At 40.2% G+C, this 23,220-nt stretch overlaps 1 protein-coding gene across 4 annotated transcripts in view; it reads right to left on the bottom strand.

The window, feature by feature from the left end:
* LOC124711639 (protein angel homolog 2) overlaps positions 1–23,220 on the bottom strand; it is a 167,728-nt gene that overhangs the window by 35,725 nt on the left and 108,783 nt on the right. For all 4 annotated transcript variants that reach the window (XM_047241826.1, XM_047241827.1, XM_047241825.1 and 1 more), the window contains one exon: positions 2,876–2,997. In XM_047241826.1, coding sequence (XP_047097782.1) covers positions 2,876–2,997 — 122 coding nt within the window. The remainder of the gene's footprint in view (positions 1–2,875; positions 2,998–23,220) is intronic.

Raw genomic sequence — 23,220 nt, 5'->3', positions numbered from 1 at the left:
AAATAACCTTAGGAATAACCTCCAGCAACTGAGGGAAAACCTCGTGACTCACCCTGTATAGTTTGAAACATTTGAACAACAAGTGAGTACACATAATATAAGATCAACACAAAATTGTTTGCTTTACATTTTTTCCAGGTACTTTGCTCATTGATTACAATAATTCACGGAAAATGCCTGGCTTATGATTATTATCTCGAAAGAGTTAAAATGGTTTCTTGAGATTTCTCAGGAATTAGGCAGAAAAAATGGTACTTTTATACACAGCCTATGGGTTTTCACTGCCAAAGACCACACCTAATGCAAAAGAAGCAACCAATTTGCTCAATTTGCTTGGGCTGGAGGAAGTGTATAAGGTTTAAAATTTTGACACTACACTTAGGGTAGCTACAGTAAGCCTGATCTTCCAATAGGTATGCAAATGGTCGCAAGATCAATAGCTATCCAAAACACTTGACTCTTTACCTCTGTGATCAATAGAAACTGAGATATGACGCCTGAAAAATCTCACTTTCATGCATGGCTCATTGGAATATGGTTCTACAAGTGTCACATGTGTTACTCTTGCTGTTTCTGATTATGTTATCCACTGATAATGGCCACAAGCACCGGCAAAACATTGTGAGATACTGCAAGTGTTGGCCTAAACATGTGAAAAGCCCTCTTAGTTAATAAGTTAATTTTCTTTATAAATATTCAAGCTTAGTTTGATTACCTTTCTTAAGGGGAGATTGTGGCAGAAATCATAAAAAATATAAAAAACTTTTTTATTTGCTCATTTGAAAAGTAAATGTAACTGAGATTATTATCCCAAATTTTTTGTTTGGAATTCAAACTACAAATGGTATAAAAAAAATTAAAACCATAAGCAGTGTAATGCTTTTCACGGTACCCAGTAGAGGAAAAATTTCCTTGCTCAGTTTTGCCTGTGAATATGGAAAATATAGCTTTAGAAGGGTGTAATTTTTGTATACAACATAACAGTGTTGTATAGAAAGCTGTGGAGCCATTTTGTGGTTCAAGCGGTGTGGTATAGTAGGCTGTGGAGCTCTGTAAACAAGTTTTGTGCTGTTTAGTGGGATCTGAGTGAAGTTGGATTTATTGTGTCATTCTTTGTGCTTGGTTGAATATATTGATCGTTTTTACATGCCTATGCCCAGTAAAGTATTTAAAAACTATGGCCAGTCCCATATTTCCAATATAAAGTGTAAAACTGATGTTGAGTTTAGAGGCGGACCTGCAGATGCAAACATCAGCTTGTCTCCAAGTTCATCTGTTCCAGTGATGGGACGGAAGGTCTTTGCGGAAGTATGGAGTAAGATAAACACAGATGGAGACTCAAGTGCTTTCAAGAATGTAATTGAGAGTCAGCCCTATGGAGAAGACTGCACTATTGAAAAACTGGAGTGCTTAGGCTCCATTCAGAAGAGGATGGGTGGACGATTCAGAAGACTTGTTAAAGACAATAAAGGCAAGCTACTAGAGGATGGGAAACCACTGGGGGTGGGGGTGATGGGGGGGGGGGACAGACTAACAAAGAAGCGAACTGACAGCCTGCAAGTCTACTATGGTGCCGCAATTAGAAATAACCTCACAGATTTGGATAGTATGAGGAAGGCAGTATGGGCCATTTGGTTTCATTACTTGTCAACAGACACTAAACATCAATATGGAATACATTCTAACAAATGGTGCAAATTTCTGAAAAGCAAGGAACATGCAAATGGTTACAGCCATAAAAATAACCTTCCTTAAGGGGTTGCAAAAGCCATTAAACCAACTTTTCGAGCACTGGCTTCACCAGAACGAAACATGTCTGCATGGCAAAAAGTAGAACCCAAATGAAAGTTTCAATGCTTTTTTTTTTTTTTTTTTTTTTTTTTGGAAGAGATCAAAGACTGTGTTTGGTTCCAGTTTGGCAGTGAGAATTTCTGCTTTGGAAGCTGCAGCAGTGTTTAATGATAGGAATGTGGCAATAACTCACAGCCTTCGCAAGTTGGGCTTTATACCTGATGTCTTCACTGAGCAGATACTGTGGATCATCAATGAGCCACGAATCGTGAAGGTGGAGACCTCAGTACAGAACATAGAAAAAATGGCTACGCAAAGGAGCAGAAGAGCTAAAAGAGATGCAGAGAATGATGAGGAAGAACTGGAATATTGTTATGGCCAAAGGTATGATTAAGAAATTTTTGAAACATTTCATCCAAACTTTAAAATGATTTTTCTGCAACTTAAGATTTTCTCCTTTCAGGAAAAGATATATCAGAAACTATTGGAACGATTTTGATTAAATTTGGCACACCTATTCTTTTACACAGAAGCAATATCTGAGTGGAACAAAATTTTAATCTAGACATTACAAACAGTTTTATGGTTGATAACATATGGAAAATTTGTCCGTAAAAAATGTTCAAATCCAAGATATCATAGAAAATGATACAAATAATTTACGAAAAAGTTACTGCACTTAATTGTATATTTATTAGTGTAGATATGTGATATCTTTACTTTACCATAGAAAAAATGGTCAAATTTGTCTGTAAATAATGAAAAAGAGTACCTTAAAATAACAATATAACAAAAAATTCGAAATTCTCTCACAGCATTAACATTTTATTAAAAGTTCTGTAAAAATTATTTGAAGTTTATTGCATCCGTAAACGTAAGTATGCTCAATTTCAGTGAGATTGAACAGAAAATGAGAGAGAGAGAGAGAGAGAGATTTACAAGGATATCAGTGCAAGACTGCCACCATCTCTCCTTAAACACTCATGTCAACCTGCATACCAAAATGAGCATTGTTGAATATTGGTCAAATGATAGGGACAAAACGTCAGTTATATACTAACAAGAGTATAATGGTGATACTAACTTGAGATCTGCGAAGCAATGATGTTTTGCCACAGCAGGTTGCTTAGAGATGATGTTCTGTAGTGTAGTGTCTAGAGTTGGTGCCAAACATTCTTGCACTGGAGCTCCAGCCTCCACCTCAAGCTGTAGAGACAAACATGTGAATGGATTAAAGTGATCTAAAAAAATATTACAGCAAAAATTATACTTTCAGTTTAAACAGAGTATGGAAAATACCCCAATAGCAACATTCATGTTGAGAGTGTCTTCATTTGGAGAACAGCCTCCATTCAAGCAGCACAAAATGAAATTTTTGTTCCTATAGGTTTAATGAATACATTTATCCATGACTTAATATAGCAAAATAAAATAAATGCAATTTAAAAATGGAATGATATAAAAACAACAGGTTGGACAGCAATGTCTATCCAAGCAAAGGAACAATAATCGTGCAGAGAACATGGCTTTTAATTTCACACATTATCATTAGAAGTTGTGGCCACTGGAACTGTTGACAGACAATACACAGTTTATTCTGCTGATTCTACATTCTCTTGAATGAGATGATCCTAGGTGTCAATGGGCTCAGTCAGAGTCTTTCTTTGCAATTATTTTTGTTTCAAAATTTTAAACATGGCTGAAGCAGCAACTGTTAAATCTTCACAGTAAATGATAACAGCCAAACAGTTGCAGGATAAAGATTTATTGAAATTCTTAACCACGGTTTCTGTATATCTAAATATACCTTCATCAGAAGGTCTGTCTGCAACTCAATGCCTCCTGATGTGTACCAATCTATCCATTCCATATTGTTAAACAATGAAAAATTCACGATGGAATGTAACAATATTATGAAAAAGAAGTTGCTACTCACCATATAGCGGAGATGCTAAGTCACAGATAGGCACAACAAAAAGACTGTCACAAATAAATAAAGCTTTCGGCCATTAAGGCCTTAATCAACAATAGACACACACACACACACACACACACACACATACACACATGCGACTGCAGTCTCAGGCAACCGAAAAACTACTGAGCAGCAACACCAGTACATCATAGGAGTGGCGACTGGGTGGGGGTAAGGAGGAGGCTGGGGAGGGGGAGGGGGAGGGATAGTATTGTGGGATGGTGGACAGTGAAGTGCTGCAGGTTAGGCGGAGGGCCGTGGAGGAGTGATGAGTGGGGAGGGGGGAGGGGGGGGGGGACTAGTGGAAAAAGAGAGAAGTAAAAAGACTGGGTGTGATTGTGGAATGACGGCTGTGTAGTGCTAGAATGAGAACAGGAAAGTATAACTTGTGGATATTTTGTGATATTGTTCAATAATACACTGTATGTAATTATTTTGTATGGAGATTTTCGTATGGTCAGTTCACCTAAGTATAAATTTGAAGAGGGGGGAAAATGTGCACTGCAGTTTTAATAAGTTTTTTTTTTTTGCCTGTGTACATTTTACACCCAATTTCTGGTGTCACTTGTGGTCATTGAATTGCCTCATTTAGCTATTTCTAATATCCATATGGTCAATACAACGAGAGGGTGATGTGACAAAGCAAGCTGGGATAATTTTTACTTCCTTCTTGCTTTGCCATCTGCCTCCTTAAATTCGTTTTTTTCACTTGTAACTAATTACAATTAGCACAAGAGTATAATCTGCATTTTCATAAAAGAGAAAGGTTGGCCCTACGTTTTAAGGAATATAACATCAGATCTAATGTTGTGCTTAGTTTTATGTACGTAATTGATTTTCTAATTTATTTTGACTATTCCTAGTTAATACTTTCATTATAGGGTGATATCAGTAATTGTTTCATAACTTAAACTCTATTGTTGACATTGTTGTGGTCTTCAGTCCAGAGACTGGTTTGATTCAGCTCTTCAAGCTACTCTATCCTGTGCTAGCTTCTTTATCTCCCAGTACCTACTGCAACCTACATCCTTCTGAATCTGCTTGGTGTATTCATCTCTTGGTCTCTCTCTATGATTTTTACCCTCCACACTACCCTCCAATACTAAATTGGTGATTTCTTGATGCCTCAGAACATGTCCTACAAACTGACCCCCTCTTCTGGTCAAGTTGTGCCACAAGTTTCTCTCCTCCCCAATTCTATTCAGTATCTCCTCATTACTTATGTGATCTATCCATCTAATCTTCAGCATTCTTCTGTAGCACCACATTTTGAAAGCATCTATTCTCTTCTTGTCTAAACTATTTATCGTCCATATTTCACTTCCATACATGGCTACACTCCACACAAATACTTTCGGAAATGATTTCCTGACACTTAAATCTCTACTCGATGTTAACAAATTTCTCTTCTTTAGAAACGCTTTCCATACCATTGCCAGTCTACATTTTATATCCTCTCTACTTTGACAATCATCAGTTACTTTGCTCTCCAAATACCAAAACCAGTCTACTACTTTAAGTGTCTCATTTCCTAATCTAATTTCCTCAACATCACCCAATTTAATTCTACTACATTCCACTATCCTCATTTCGTTTTTGTTGGTGTTCATCTGTATATCTTCCTTTCAAGACACTTTCCATTCCGTTCAACTACTCTTCCGACGTACAACAAATATAAATTCTGTATTATTTGTAAACATGTTGGCAACAACTTTCCAGAAAGGGTTATAGTGTTCTGCACTGTGTACGAGTGGATTACTTTGTTCATATTCTGTTGTTTCACAAGAACTGCTTTTTCCTCTAAGTGGTCCAGTGTTTTATCAGTGTTGATGACAAAATCCTTGTCATAACTTGTGATAAGAGCTGAACCAGGACTCAGAACTTGTCTGCTGCAGCAAGTGTTTCTTTAGTAGTGGCAGTTTCACTGTATGATATAAATTTTGTAATTTTCATCTGACAAAAACTTACACTTTCATTTGAACACTCTAACCTACATTTCCAAGGCTTTGAATTCCAAATTTGGCATTTGACTCATAGTAGCAAGAGGCCACTGTTGTAAGTTCCTTGTGGCTACTTGTTGGTTGTAACTCAGCACTTCTATGAAGGAATCATATGTCAAGATATTAATTGTGTTATATTTTCCCTTTCTGGATACCATTGTTTTCGATGAGTTGTTTTCAAATTTCTTTACATCTTATTTCATCTTCAATTAGCGTGCCCTTTTTGTTTGCAGACTCTTCAAATTCTACTTTGGACCTGTTTTTTCAGGATTAACCTTCAGTACCATGTAATCGAGTGGAACAAAATCTGGATCTTGTTTCATTTGCTTTCAAATGGTTTGTAGCCATGACCTGATGAAGAGTCACCCTTCACTTCTTCATATCGAATCAACTCCTCATCACACCCAAAAGTGTTCTCAGATAAAACTTCCGCTACTTTCTTGGGTATTTAGCTTCCAGTGTGAATGTATTCTTTGGTTATTACTGCACAACTTCCTGATGTGATTAGATTATTTTTGGCCAAAAGATTTAAGTTAAGCTGTTTCCAGTCATTGCTTCTGTGCTTTGCTGTGGATGCTAGCATCATGTCGCTTCTGTTCTTCTACCAGTGTTCCTGGGACTTTAATATTTTCACTTATACTATCTGACAATTTTGGTCAGTTCAATATTTTTCACAGTATTCTCACAGCATTCTCAAAAAATTGATGTCACTTGGTTGAGAGCTAACAGGTGAATGAATGGGCTCTGTAGCCATTGTCCCCAATGGCTGATGGGCCAGTTTTACCTGCACTGAGAACCTATTTCTTGCATGGAGCCACAGAATCTGCTCAAAAGTCAAAATTAAGCTAACAGAACACAGACACAAGTGCACCTTAATTATGATCCCTTCTAGGAAAGTGTTTTCAATCCCAAATTTTCCTTCACCTTTCCTCTTCACATCTTTCATGAAAATATTAATAAATACAATATATTGAGCATTATTTCAGTTTATTTTGGTGTAAGTAATATTAAAGTTGAAAGTAAAGAAAAAAGATAAAAATATCCACATAGGGACTCGTCCCCACAACCCTCAGATTACAGTTCTGTACTCTTTCCGTTGCACTAACCATAGCATGGAAACTACACTAACATAAATTGCTCATGCTCTTCCATCCCATGCGAAATTGCGTTTTCTAAACTCTTGGCCATCTGCAGCTTCCACTTCTGTTATTTCCATTTCTGGTCACGCCCTTCATATATCATAAGTCTGGACAAAATCGGTGATAACAAGTAGGTGTAGTCCCCTTATAAGTTATAAACAGTTCCCGGAAGTGTACGCATTATAAATCAGTAAAATAGGCAGGCAAAAGACATCGTAAATAGGTAAAAAAGAGGCAATAGAGGCCAAGAAGGAAAACCTTAAAGTGTGCTTATTTATTTACTGCTCTGCACTATTTAGACAATCACACAATCGTATTGTGTATGTTAACATCTTGTAACTTCACAGTTTCAAACAAAATAGTAATTGTGCTTGACAGAAAATGAAAAGTTTCTTGAAGCCTATGTGTTACAACCATCCCTGTAGTATCCATTTGCTGCACACATGTATCACAGCCCTAACAATGTGTCCAGTGTGAATCAAAACCTCATATGAAAGCCCCAATTGCAAAAGACCAGTACTTCTGCTACCTAAATACTCACTGACATGCTAATGTCCTTAGTAGCAATAAAGTGAATTTGTGTAGTAGCTTTCACATTGATGTTGTCAGGTGTTTCAACTGAGCTTGCTGTTAAAGACTGCTGATCAAGCAATTGAAGGTGTAGTTGTGCCTATATGTGCATTGCCTTTCCACTGTCTTAATCGCTTGTCCTGGTACACTGTGCTAACCAATTAAGATTTATTTGAGCGACTCTTACTGGCTGTTGTAATTTTTATGAACACTTGGATATGTGAAACAACAATATGGAAAGAATATTATGAAAAGGAAAGTTGCTACTCACCTTATAGCGGAGATGCTAAGTTGCAGATAGGCACAACAAAAAGACTGTAACAAATAAATAAAGCTTTTGGCCATTAAGACCTTCATCAACAATACACACACACACACACACACACACACACACACACACACACACCAGTGCGCATGACCAGTCTCAGGCTACTGAAACCACACTGCGAGCAGCAGCACCAGTGCATTATGGGAATGGCGAGTGGGTGGGGATAAGGAGGAGGCTGGGGTGGGGAAGGGGGGTGGTATGGTGGGGGTGGCAGACAGTGAAGTGCTGCAGGTTAGACAGAGGGCTGGGGAGATGTGGGAGGGGGGGGGGGGGGAGTAGCAGAAAAGGAGAGAAGTAAAAAGACTGAGTGTGATGGAGGAATGATGGCTGTGTTGTGCTGGAATGGGACCGGGAAGGGGTTGGATGGGTGAGGACAGCGACTAACGAATGTTGAGGCCAGGAGGGTTACGGGAACGTAGGATGTATTGCAGGGAGAGTTCCCACTTCTGCAATTCGGAAATGCTGGTGTTGGTGGGAAGGCTCCATATGTCACAGGCTGTGAAGCAGCCATTGAAGTGAAGAATGTCGTGTTTTTTCCAGCGTGTTCAGAAACAGGGTTGCCCAATTGTTTCTTGGCCTCAGTTTGTTGGTGGCCATTCAAGTGGACAGACAGCTTGTTGGTTGTCAAGATCACATAGAATGCAGCACAGTGGTTGCAGCTTAGCTTCTAGATACATTCCATTGTACATCATCAACTATCCTTGCCAATACTTGGTGAAATGATGCGTCACACTTGATTTACTGTCAATCTGTGCGATGAGAGAATCTTTTATGAATGTAAACCAAGTGCATTGTCTTGTAGAAACTTTAAAACAACCATGTGATCACAAAAATGTGGCATTTGTAATGTGTGCAGGATGTTGATAAAATTACTGCTTTGTCTTTATGATTAATATCACCCCAGCGTGTGTAAATCACCAACTGTAAAATAAAGAAAGTATATAGTCAATCAACCACTTGTGGCAATGAGTATACTACAGCGCCCTTTGATATCATTCCTGTACTAGTTGTTTCTGTTTACATGTTAGCACCAAAATTGCATGTATTCAGAGTGTTGTCTGTCACACAGCTTGGTGTCCATATCTGTAGTGCTAAGGATGATATAAATTGATATCAATGGGACACTGCAAAAAGGAAGGGACTGTCACTATCAATTTGTTGTGTCTTCACAAGATACAGAACACTGTATGTTGCCTAGTCCACTACTGTCTGTTTACAGTGTGGTTGAGAGAGACCATTCTTACAAACAGTAAGGGTATGGTAACATTAAGGAACTAGCTATGATAGCAAGTTTATAAATAGCTAAAACAAAATTTATAGTGTATGTTCTAGACAAAGGCCATATGTTAAATTCTTCACGCAGCTAAGAACTGAAAGAATAGGTAAAAGAGACTTCTCAAAACATCAACATTCTTTTGATCAAGGAAATATATACATACATAAACACGAACAATATTTAGAAGGCAGTACATAATGACGTTTTACTGCATCTTTTAAATCCCGTTTTCCTTCCAAGTGCCAAATAGCACACCAGACTATTTTTCTCCTTAAATACAGCTGACTTTACTGTTGATACAATTTTCACTAAAAATCACACAATCTAAATAATCTTTCTGCTAAAAGGTATTTACCTCCCCCAATGAACCATGGACCTTGCCATTGGTGGGGAGGCTTGCATGCCTCAACGATACAGATAGCCGTACCGTAGGTGCAACCACAATGGAGGGGTATCTGTTGAGAGCCCGAACAAACGTGTGGTTCCTGAAGAGGGGCAGCAGCCTTTTCAGTAGTTGCAGGAGCAACAGTCTGAACAGCTGAAAGCAAGGGGAAACTACAGCCGCAATTTTTCGCGAGGGCATGCAGCTTTACTGTATGGTTAAATGATGATGGCGTCCTCTTGGGTAAAATATTCCGGAGGTAAAATAGTCCCCCATTCGGATCTTCGGGTGGAGAATACTCAAGAGGACGTCGTTATCAGGAGAAAGAAAACCGGCTTCCTACGGATCGGAGCGTGGAATGTCAGATCCCTTAATCGGGCAGGTAGGTTAGAAAATTTAAAAAGGGAAATGGATAGGTTAAAGTTAGATATAGTGGGAATTAGTGAAGTTCGGTGGCAGGAGGAACAAGACTTCTGGTCAGGTGATTACAGCGTTATAAATACCAAATCAAATAGGGGTAATGCAGGAGTAGGTTTAATAATGAATAGGAAAATAGGAATGCGGGTAAGCTACTACAAACAGCATAGTGAACGTATTATTGTGGCCAAGACAGACACGAAGCCCAAGCCTACTACAGTAGTACAAGTTTATATGCCAACTACACTCCTGGAAATGGAAAAAAGAACACATTGACACCGGTGTGTCAGACCCACCATACTTGCTCCGGACACTGCGAGAGGGCTGTACAAGCAATGATCACACGCACGGCACAGCGGACACACCAGGAACCGCGGTGTTGGCCGTCGAATGGCGCTAGCTGCGCAGCATTTGTGCACCGCCGCCGTCAGTGTCAGCCAGTTTGCCGTGGCATACGGAGCTCCATCGCAGTCTTTAACACTGGTAGCATGCCGCGACAGCGTGGACGTGAACCGTATGTGCAGTTGACGGACTTTGAGCGAGGGCGTATAGTGGGCATGCGGGAGGCCGGGTGGACGTACCGCCGAATTGCTCAACACGTGGGGCGTGAGGTCTCCACAGTACATCGATGTTGTCGCCAGTGGTCGGCGGAAGGTGCACGTGCCCGTCGACCTGGGACCGGACCGCAGCGACACACGGATGCACGCCAAGACCGTAGGATCCTACGCAGTGCCGTAGGGGACCGCACCGCCACTTCCCAGCAAATTAGGGACACTGTTGCTCCTGGGGTATCGGCGAGGACCATTCGCAACCGTCTCCATTAAGCTGGGCTACGGTCCCGCACACCGTTAGGCCGTCTTCCGCTCACGCCCCAACATCGTGCAGCCCGCCTCCAGTGGTGTCGCGACAGGCGTGAATGGAGGGACGAATGGAGACGTGTCGTCTTCAACGATGAGAGTCGCTTCTGCCTTGGTGCCAATGATGGTCGTATGCGTGTTTGGCGCCGTGCAGGTGAGCGCCACAATCAGGACTGCATACGACCGAGGCACACAGGGCCAACACCCGGCATCATGGTGTGGGGAGCGATCTCCTACACTGGCCGTACACCACTGGTGATCGTCGAGGGGACACTGAATAGTGCACGGTACATCCAAACCGTCATCGAACCCATCGTTCTACCATTCCTAGACCGGCAAGGGAACTTGCTGTTCCAACAGGACAATGCACGTCCGCATGTATCCCGTGCCACCCAACGTGCTCTAGAAGGTGTAAGTCAACTACCCTGGCCAGCAAGATCTCCGGATCTGTCCCCCATTGAGCATGTTTGGGACTGGATGAAGCGTCGTCTCACGCGGTCTGCACGTCCAGCACGAACGCTGGTCCAACTGAGGCGCCAGGTGGAAATGGCATGGCAAGCCGTTCCACAGGACTACATCCAGCATCTCTACGATCGTCTCCATGGGAGAATAGCAGCCTGCATTGCTGCGAAAGGTGGATATACACTGTACTGGTGCCGACATTGTGCATGCTCTGCTGCCTGTGTCTATGTGCCTGTGGTTCTGTCAGTGTGATCATGTGATGTATCTGACCCCAGGAATGTGTCAATAAAGTTTCCCCTTCCTGGGACAATGAATTCACGGTGTTCTTATTTCAATTTCCAGGAGTGTAACTCTGCAGATGATGAAGAAATTGAAGAAATGTATGATGATATAAAAGAAATTATTCAGGTAGTGAAGGGAGACAAAAATTTAATAGTCATGGGTGACTGGAATTCGACAGTAGGAAAAGGGAGAGAAGGAAATGTAGTAGGTGAATATGGATTGGGGCTAAGAAATGAAAGAGGAAGCCATCTGTTAGAATTTTGCACAGAGCATAACTTAATCACAGCTAACACTTGGTTCAAGAATCAAAAAAAGAAGGTTGTATACATGGAAGAATCCTGGAGACACTAAAAGGTATCAGATAGATTATATAATGGTAAGACAGAGATTTAGGAACCAGGTTTTAAATTGTAGGACATTTCCAGGGGCAGATGTGGACTCTGACCACAATCTATTGGTTATTAACTGTAGATTAAAACTGAAGAAATTGCAAAAAGGTGGGAATTTAAGGAGATGGGACCTGGATAAACAGAGATTGTACAGAGTTTCAGGGAGAGCAAAAGGGAACAATTGACAGGAATGGGGGAAATAAATACAGTAGAAGACGAATGGGTAGCTCTGAGGGATGAAGTAGTGAAGGCAGCAGAGGATCAAGTAGGTAAAAAGACGAGGGCTAGTAGAAATCCTTGGGTAAAAAGAAGAAATATTGAATTTAATTGATGAAAGGAGAAAATATAAAAATGCAGTAAATGAAGCAGGCAAAAAGGAATACAAACGTCTCAAAAATGAGATCGACAGGAAGTGCAAAATGGCTAAGCAGGCATGGCTAGAGGACATATGCAAGGATGTGGAGGCTTATCTCACTAGGGGTAAGACAGATACAGCCTACAGGAAAAATAAAGAGACCTTTGGAGAGAAGAGAGCCACTTTTATGAATCTCAAGAGCTCAGATGGAAACCCGGTTCTAAGCAAAGAGGGAAAAGCAGAAAGGTGGAAGGAGTATATAGAGGGTCTATACAAGGGCGATGTACTTGAGGACAATATTATGGAAATGGAAGAGGATGTAGATGAAAATGAAATGGGAGATACGATACTGCGTGAAGAGTTTGACAGAGCACTGAAAGACCTGAGTCGAAACAAGGCCCCAGGAGTAGACAACATTCCATTAGAACTACTGACGGCCTTGGGAGAGCTAGTCCTGACAAAACTCTTCCATCTGGTGAGCAAGATGTAAGAGACAGGCGAAATACCCTCAGACTTCAAGAAGAATATAATAATTCCAATCCCAAAGAAAGCAGGTGTTGACAGATGTGAAAATTACTGAACTATCAGTTTAATAAGTCACAGCTGCAAAATAGTAACACGAATTATTTACAGACGAATGGAAAAGCTGATAGCAGCTGACCTCGGGGAAGATCAGTTTGGATTTCATAGAAATGTTGGAACACGCGAGGCAATACTGACCTTACGACTTATCTTAGAAGAAAGATTAAGGAAAGGCAAACCTACGTTTCTAGCATTTGTAGACTTAGAGAAAGCTTTTGACAATGTTGACTGGAATACTCTCTTTCAAATTCTAAAGGTGGCAGGGGTAAAATACAGGGAGCGAAAGGCTATTTACAATTTGTACAGAAACCAGATGGCAGTTATAAGAGTCGAGGGGCATGAAAGGGAAGCAGTGGTTGGGAAGGGAAGGGAGTGAGACAGGGTTGTAGCCTCTCCCTGATGTTATTCAATCTGTATATTGAGCAAGCAGTAAAGGAAACAAAAGAAAAATTCAGAGTAGGTATTAAAATTCAGGGAGAAGAAATAAAAACTTTGAGGTCCGCCGATAACATTGTAATTGGAGGATATAAGATGAACATCAACAAAAGCAAAACAAGGATAATGGAATGTAGTCGAATTAAGTCGGGTGATGCTGAGGGAATTAGATTAGGAAATGAGACACTTAAAGTAGTAAAGGAGTTCTGCTATTTGGGGAGCAAAATAACTGATGATGGTCAAAGTAGAGAGGATATAAAATGTAGACTGGCAATGGCAAGGAAAGTGTTTCTGAAGAAGAGAAATTTGTCAACATCGAGTATAGATTTAAATGTCAGGAAGTCGTTTCTGAAAGTATTTGTATGGAGTGTAGCCACGTATGGAAGTGAAACATGGACAATAAATAGTTTGGACAAGAAGAGAATAGAAGCTTTCGAAATGTGGTGCTATAGAACAATGTTGAAGATTAGGTGGGTAGATCACATAACTAATGAGGAGGTATTGAATAGGATTGGAGAGAAGAGAAGTTTGTGGCACAACTTGACTAGAAGAAGGGATCAGCTGGTAGGACATGTCCTGAGGCATCAAGGGATCACAAATTTAGCATTGGAGGGCAGCATGGAGGGTAAAAATCGTAGAGGGAGACCAAGAGATGAATACACTAAGCAGATTCAGAAGGATGTAGGTTGCAGTAGGTACTGGGAGATGAAGGAGCTTGCACAGGATAGATTACCATGGAGAGCTGCATCAAACCAGTCTCAGGACTGAAGACCACAACAACAACAACAACAACAACAAAAACAAAAGGTATTTGGTCTCTCGTGTGAGAACACTAATACAAAAAATATAAAGCCCTCATGCAAGCTTCACAATGTGTAACAGAAACAAAGCATTCTATAAAATGAAGATTAAGGAATATAAAACCTGTTACAGTAACACATTTGGGCAGAATAACAATTGGTTAACAACGCCACTATCTCCCATTTCTGCACAAGAACGGTCTTCAGCACCCAGGATTTCAGGATTCTGCAATCAGCACAATCAATTGGTCACTGAGATTGTTGACCCAACTGTAATGTGGTCGGTGATTGATTCACACACCAGAATGTGACACACAACCTCCATGAACAGTCAAGATGGTCTTTATCTGTTAGGAATGATCACATAAAAACAAGATGATGATGATGATGATGATGATGATGATGAAGACAGAATTTCGATTCAAGCAACTGACAGATAATGCTGAGTCTGCTGGTAGCATTATATGATGTTTTAATATTTTAAAAAATTACCAGATGCCGCTTTTCTAGGAATACGTCCTTTATCCTCTAATCCCACAATGAAAGTGACTTATGGAAGATCCGAACTATAAAATCTAAACAAGATTGGAGATCGTCATCTGCTCTAGCATATTTTCTACACAATTGGCAATAAAAACTAGGGACTAGCATGGTCCTCCCGTGGCTTAAGAAGTGGAGTCATTATTAATTCCACCCTAGGTCAGAATATCGAACCTTTCTGTAGTTAATTAAAGAGAAACAGAAGGGGGATTACTTTGGAGTTTATGGTTGCAGCATGTCATACTGGCTAAACACTACCTCAACAGCAGCATGGTGAGCTACAATTATCATGGTAGGGTGATTATAGACTTCTTCAGTCTTCGAATGAGTATTAATTCTCCTGCATTCTCTATAGGTCTGAAGTGTACAACAAAACTCATGGATTATTTGTTGGGTTGTTTGTGGGAAGAGACCAAACTGCGAGGTCATCGGTCTCGTCGGATCAGGGAAGGAAGTCGGCCGTGCCCTTTCAAAGAAACCATCCCAGCATTTGCCTGGAGCGATTTAGGGAAATCGCAGAAAACCTAAATCAGGATGACTGGACATGGGATTGAACCGTCGTCCTCCCGAATGCGAGTCCAGTGTGCTAACCACTGCACCACCTCGCTCGGTGGATTATTTGTCATGGAATTATAACACCATAGTGCGCATTATTTCATTTGGTGTGACTGAGAATCCTGTTGTTCCAAACGACAGCTAATGAATGTTGTGTATTATTTATCAACAGCTTGTAAGGTGGCAGATTGAATGAATGTCAATTTCGCACCTTACATGAGAGATTTTTTGTGTCGTAATAAGTAGAGGAATATATCACCTGACACACTTCGGTGATAATGAGCAGATTTGCTTATCAAAATGTACAGTATGTAACGCAAAGGGATGACACTCAATTTGACAGTATTAACACACTGAACCGAAATCCTCCTTGTCAATGAGCAAAAGGTGAAAAAAGCTGCTGAAGAAAACGTTTTAGTTAGGGGGCAGACGAGAGTTGGGCCGTCACGGCCCGAGTACGACGGCATGGTTCTAAAAGGGGGTTGGTGAACCGTGGTGAGAGGGACAACGAATGCACCAGGTGATTCATTGAGGAGAAGAAGTAGCGGGCCGGCACTGCTTGCGATGGAGAAATTCTTTAGAAAAACGCGTTGGGTAATTTCCAGATGGGTTCAAACAGACCAGTGAAGCTAAACATGTGAAATGCTCGTGGTACACTCGTGATGTATGAGTGTACCTTAGGTGTCAGGAGCAGGCACAAAGTGTCCGATTGGCTGAAATAAACTCTGAAGGAGTAGAAAGGGGCGATATTTCGACATAGTTTAAAAGTAGGCCCTTTGCGATTGGCAGAGGTAGTTTCCACAAGATGAAAGGAACGATCCCATTGGTTTGAAAAAGCTGTGACGTGAAGCATGAAAGGACACAGGTGGGGGACAGTTTGCTACGAAAGACACAAGACCGAAAACTTCGAGGACTCTCCTATGAACCAGCACCAAGTGTAAAACAGGGTGCATCACATTCTGTATGACGCCAAAAGAGGAATTTTATGTGAACACTGCATTCATTTTGGCTGACATTTAGCTAGAAATTAGCTTAAGACTCGTTGAGCTCCGATAGCGGAGAAACGAAACAGCCACGTAGTTAATTGTTCTTACGAGAACTGAGAGGGCATTGAAGTACACACGCTACACAATCTATGCACATGTATATCATTATATTTTCCAAACTAGGGATGAGGGCATGTTTTCTCGCCTAATGAGAAATATAGAACAGTCACAGCTGATAAATTCAGCAAAGATTTTGATAGCTTTTTATAGGATTTTTCAGAGGGTGAGAGCAGCCATGCAGCCGACAGCACATCGCAGCTAGAAGGTAATTGCCACTGGCAGAGGCTTAAACTTGTTGGTTCACCAGCTTGTATCTACTGCGAACTTGAACAACCTTGAGTAATCTTTTGCTCATCTTGCCACAAAAACTAACCATCATCCGTAGACTTGATTGTCTTCCTACATAGTAGCAAATTTAGAACTGGATTTGTTGTAATATTGGCCAAATTCAGAGTAGTAGTAGTAGTAGTAGTAGTAGTAAGAATAATCTTGTAGACAACCCTCTATTTAAATTTTATATTGTTGTGTTCAAGGTTATTTCTGCTAAACAGGACGTGATGTGTTACCTTGACAACTGTCCTGACATTGTCATGTTGCAATCTAATCTATGCAAATTCGTGTACTTCTTTGAAAATAATTCTGAAATTAAATTGTGTACAGCTAAACACCAATGTGCTCTGTCGTAGAATAAGGGTCCACTCCTCACCCCAGTCACTGGTTCTAGCGACACTAACGCACCCACAGGGTGTTTTTGCTGATGTCTGACAAATGTGACAAGGAGTGGAGTGTCAGAAGCTTTCTTGCCAATTCAAATACTATAACACTAGATACTGGACAACTGATAAAAGCCAGAAATTATCATTTCTTACTCCAATGTTTGATCAAGGTTTTTGCCATATAAAGTCCAAAAGTTGCAAATTTTCTGCAGGTGGCTGCTCTGAAATTTTCTTAGCACCACACATTTGTTTCTTATACCTGAGTCACACTGTATGTTTCACTGAAAAGACAAGCAGTGTTATTGGTGACCTGAAGATATCAGTATGGATCCATTAGTAGTGGTGTGCATAGCTATATGTTCTCTCCATGCTCTAATACACTTAACTGGTTACACAATGGCCCATTGGCATCCGTTTTAGCAGTTTCCATCATGGCTCTATATTTTGCATAAAATAAAAAAATAATAGAAATTGTCCACTGAAACGAAGGTCTACTTCCATTTCTCACCAAGCAAAATCAGTGAGTTCAACGATGGAGGTTGACCTTGTTGCAGTGTTCCTGTATTAAGGAGGCACGTTTAGTGAGTAGATGCTACCGTCAACTGCTCAACCCATGCTCAAGTGAATCAACAGACATGCAGAGCACTAAATGAATTGGAAGGCCCCTAAAAAATTGTGTGGAGCTGGTAGATCAACGCTGAGAATGCTTCATAGACCAGTGGCTTTTATGACAGCAAATAACTAGAGACTACTGTTACCTGGAATGGTCTAGTGGTTCTTATTATAGCAAATAACTGGACAATACCGGTACCTGGAATTACATGTGGACTGACATGGAGAGGACCCATAGAATGGGATGAGGTTTTTTAAACTATCTATACTGTGATGTAAGTTAGGGTCCCAGGTATTAAACTCTGCAGCCATTCGCCGCGGAGGGGAGTGGGGGGAGGAGGAGGAGGAGGGGGGGGGGGGGACACAGAGGGGGGTGCCTTCGTTTGCGAGTAATCGACAATTTCAGAATTTTGTGTTATGTTCTAGAGCCTTACAACTGACAACAGTTCATATAACAACACTGCTCCATAGTGGTTGGGATAAGGGCCTTATTGCTGAAGGTTGCAAGTTCAAATATCTGCAGGTGCTTCGAAGTTGCTTTCATTTTTAAATAGTTGCCAAAATGACTCCGATCATTATTTTTATTCAATTAATTGGTTTAAAAGAATTTTTTTTGAAAATGTTAATCCTTTATCATCATTTTAATCACAACATTAAATTTTACATTTACACTTTTTTTTCCTGTCTTTTTTTTAATCTGGGATCTTTGTGCATGTGATTTTAAATATCTTTTTGTATTGATTAAGATATAATTTCTTTCCTTTGATCATCTTATATTTCTGACCACTTTACTGCATTCATTATTTGTATCTCTCACTTTGAGCATTTATTTATACTCCCTTCTTTCGTTTAAATCTTCATTTGTGTTATTTATCCATAGTGCAAAGCAATTTACATTTTAAATGTCTGTATGAGGATTACCATCCAAAAATTTGCATCTTGTCAACCAATATAAACATATTATTTTGCCATTTGTTTTTTAACCAACAGATCAGCACTCTTCAAACATTTAAATATAGTGATAGATAGATAAAAACAATTAAAACCACATGCATGATTCCAAATCAAATAAGAATGATAGGAAGAAGAAATAAGATCAAATGACAAAGTTAACATAAGGTGATTGAATAGATAAAAAATTTACTCACCAAGTGGAGGCAGGGAAACAACGATATAAAGGTATTACAGTTTACTAGCTTTCAGAGCCAGTGGCCCCATCATCTGCCAAAAGAGTCGATGGGGAAGGTAGAGGAGTGAAGGAAGGGAAAGGACTGGTGTGGTTTACGAGACTTTGATAGGACGCGACAGAAAAACTGATCATCCTTTCCTTCTCATCCTGTTTAGTAAGTCCGCCCTGACCCAGGGTTCTGGGTGACATTTCCAAACTCTACCGATTTTCCTAAACCTCACCAATCCTTTTCCTTCACCCCTCTTTCTTCCCCTTCGAACCTTCTGTCAGAATAAGGAGCCACTGGCTCCAAAAGCTAGTAAACTGTAATACCTTTATGTGTGTTCTCCTGCTGCCAGTGGTGAGTAGTTTTTTTATTTATCCAATTACTTATATTTTAAATGATTTAAATTTAATATAATGATTAAACTGATATGACAAAGGATTAGAAATTTTTTAAAAAAATACATTTAATCTAAATAATTGGACAAAATGATTAAAGTCACTTTGGTTACTAAATAACAACAATAACAATAATAATTAATATTACTATTATTTAAGCACCTAATGAGATTCGAATCCACTGTGAAACTGCCATTAGATGCAATAATGTCAATTTTAAGACTAATTTATGAAATTTTTTTCCATCACTTACTCAGAAATGAGGATCCACCTGGGTAAATGGCTGCAGGGTGGGATACCTGGGATACTAACCTACATCACTGTACAGATTGTTTCCAGAAGTTGATCCCATCCCTGGGGACATCTCCTTCTGAGAGGGAAAAATAGCATGTAATGTGGTGGTAAGGGCGACAAGATGAATTGATGTGTGTCACTGAATAACATCTACATACATCACAGCTAAGACCCATAGCACAAGGGTTTCAAAACCTGTCTCTCGGAGATGGACAAAGATCTTCCTTGAGCTAGGAGTTTCAGCTTCTCCAAATGAGCTCTGAACCCTTTAAGTTCTACATTACATCTACATGCATAGACCGCAAGCTACCATATGGTGTGTCACAGAGGGGTACCTTGTACCACCACTAGTCATTTCCTTTCCTGTTCCACTTAACTGCAGCAAGGAAAAAAATGACTGTCTACATGTCTCTGTATGAGCCGTTGTGATAGTTTATCACAAAAATTTAAAGATAGGTAGAAGAATTTGTTAATTACTAGTGTTTGTAAGTGTGGACTATGAGCAGAAGCCACAGTGATATACAATGAAAGTGCATCCTTTGTGATGGTTATGCAAAACGTATGCAGGTGGCAGTAGAACTGTTCAGTAGTCAGCTTCAAATGCCGTTTCTCTAAATTTTCTAAATAGTGTTCCTTGAACAGAAGTTTGCCTTTCCTCCAGGGATTCCCACTTGAGTTCCTGAAGCATTTATGTAACACTTGCACGTTGTTTGAACCTACTGGTATCAAATCTAGCAGCCCGCCTTTGAACTGCTTTGATACCTTCCCTTGATTCAAAGTGGTACTGATCCCAAACACTCGAGCAGTACTCAAGAATATTTTGCAATAGTGTCCTGTATGTGTTTCCCTTTAGAGCTGAACCACACTCTCCAAAAATTTCCTCAAGGAACCAAAGTCTATGTGACTACGTCAAGCAGGACACTACTAATGCTCTATCTGAACATTATGGGTTAGTTTTTCCTACTCATCCACAATAACTTACATTTTTCGACATTTAGAGCGAGCTGCATCATCTTGTATCCTCCTACAGTCGCTCAACTTCCGACACATTACTGAACACCATAATATCATGAGCAAACAATGAGACTGCTGCCCACTCTGCCTGCCAGGTCCTTTATGTATATAGTGAATAATAGCAGTCCTATCACACTTCCTGGGGCACTCCTGACAATACCCTTGTCTCTGATGAACAGTCACCGTTGAGGACAACACACTCGGTTCTATTACTTAAGAAGTCTGAGTCACTCGTATATCTGGGAACCTATTCCATATGCTCGTACTTCTGTTAGCAGTCTGCAATGTTGCACGATGTCAAATGCTTTCTCGAAATCTAGAAATAAGGAACCTGTCAGTTGCCCTACATTCCATAGTTTGCAGCATACCATAAGAGAAAAGAGCAAGCTGAGTTTCGCACAAGCCACGCTTTCTAAAAACAGGCCGATTCATGGACATAGGTTACTTGGTCTCAAGAAAATTTATTGTGTCTGTAATGAGAATATGTTCAAGGAACCAGCAGCAAAGCAATGTTAGGTGTATTGATCTGTAATTTTTGTTCTTCTTACAACTACAAACAGGAGTCACCTGCAGTTTTCTGCAATCACTTTGGACTTTGCACTGGGCGAGAGCTTTTTGACAAATGCAAGCTAGGTATGGGCCAATACCGAAGAGTACTCTCTGTAAAAACAAACTGGAATTCCATCTGGACCTGGTGACTTATTTGTTTTCAGCTCTTTCAGTTGTTTCTCTACACCAAGAATGCTTATTACTATGTCGTCCATACAGGAGGCTGTTTGTTGGCCAAGTGACAGTATGTCTGTATGGTTTTCCTGGATGAACGATTTCTTAAATGTGAAATTTAAAACTTTGGCTTTTGTTTTACTAACTTCTACTATCACAGCAGATTGGTCAACAAGTGATTGGATGGAAGCCTCTGGCACACTTATCAATTTTACACAGGACCTGAATTTTCTCGGCCTCTCAGCTGGCTCCTCTGTTAAGATATGATGGTGGTGGTAGTTGTATGCTTCACGCACAGGTATTTTCACTTCTATTAACCTTAATTTGTCACTTGTGCGTCCTCTTTTGAACCGAGAGTGCAACAGCTTCTGCTTCCTCAGCATTTTCCAAATTACATTGTTAAGCCATGCTGGGTCTTTTCTGTCCTTAACCAATTAACCAGGTGCATAATTCTCCAACTCATGATTTACAATCTCTAACTTTGGCTGTAATTCCTCTACATCCATCTTACTGGAACAAAGTGATGTCAGTTCACTCTCTCATGTGAGGTGCTAACAACTGCTTATCTGCTCTTTCTAGCAGAAACACTCTCCTAAGCTTCTATACTGATTTATTAACTTTTGTAACCAAAAGTTGCTATAATGACATCACGATCACTAATCCCTGTTTCTACACTAACATTGTCGATAAGGTCAAGCTATTTGTTCACCTTTGCTTTGCAACTTGGTGATATCTCCAGAGTCACTGGAGGCATGCGAAATTAACTTGGTGGCTTTTTTTTAGGTTGATGGCTTCCATTTCCAAGCCTTCAGTTTCGACATTTAAGTTTTAGTCTCCGACACATTCCTTTATGATTTCTGGCCTTTTATTCTGTTCTTTCCCTTTTTGTGGAGATGCAGATAAGTTTAAAAAACAAACCAATGCTACAGAGGTTTTTGTTTATCTGGGACAGGCATCACAATATTAAACTTAGAAGCTGTCCTGATGATTTCACTGACAACTGTATGCTAATTGGAGTGTGCCACTTAGTACATACAATTGTAAGAGCAAGTGTTAGTTTATGCATTTGCTGCACTCATCTGTGTTGATATACTAACATTGGATGGTTGGTTGGTTAGTTTGGGGGGAGGTGAACCAAACAGAGAGGTCGTCGGTCCCACTGGATTAGGAAAGGAGTGGGAAGGAAATCGGCTGTGCCCTTTAACAGGAACCATTCCAGCATTTGCCTGGAGCAATTTAGGGAAATCACAGAAAACCTAAATCAGGATGGGTGTCCTCCCAAAAGCGAGTCCAGTTTAGTAACCACTGCGCCACCTCACTCTGAACACTAACATTAAATACCTCACAAATACAAGAGGCTTTACATAATTTTTTTTGCCTCCATCAAAAGTACACATTTTTCTCGATTTTTCTTAGCATAGATGTGACAATCTTGGTCCCATGGGGGTTGTTTCCTTAGAGACTTTAGTCCATTTATAAAATATACTTTAACTCACCATGTTAACATGCTACAGTTACAAGTGCATTAGGTGTTAGATTGTGTACTTCTAAAAACTGTATATTTAAGAGAAACTTTCATAAATACACTGACTTCATAATGAACATTATTTATCTAATAAGTATGTGATGCATGAGCAGGAATCAGATCACAAAGCAAAAATTATAATGGATGGTGTGTCTTGTAACAGCCTTCATGTCACTATGTGGCATCTTTCACCAATTAAGTAAGTGGCCTCTGTAAATATAAATGAAGCAGGAACAACAACATATGTTTCAGTTGCTGATATGATGGAAACAGGATTACATGTATTTCTGTGGAGAAGAAAGCTATACAAGTCTGCATATTAAGCTGTCACAGATATCAGCAATGCATGCACTGTCTCCAGGACATTGTGCATTGAAGTCAATATAGGCACTGCCTGGGGAGGAGCGTGGGTCGAAAGGAGGTGGAGGTGGAAGGAAGTGTATGAGAGAGAAGTAGAGAGAGAGAAGGACTGTGTAGGTGTGCTGGCAGACTAGAAGTGTCGAGTTTGGTACTGGAGTGGGAGCAGTGAAGGGGATAAGCATGTGGGGGACACTGTCTAGTGAAGGTTGAGTCCAGGGAGCTTAC

This window comes from Schistocerca piceifrons, chromosome 8 (assembly GCF_021461385.2).
Source record: "Schistocerca piceifrons isolate TAMUIC-IGC-003096 chromosome 8, iqSchPice1.1, whole genome shotgun sequence".
In the NCBI taxonomy this organism is placed as follows: Eukaryota; Metazoa; Arthropoda; class Insecta; order Orthoptera; family Acrididae; genus Schistocerca; species Schistocerca piceifrons.
The sequence above is the reverse complement of the archived record's forward strand: the minus strand, read 5'-3'. Positions and strand labels throughout refer to the sequence as shown.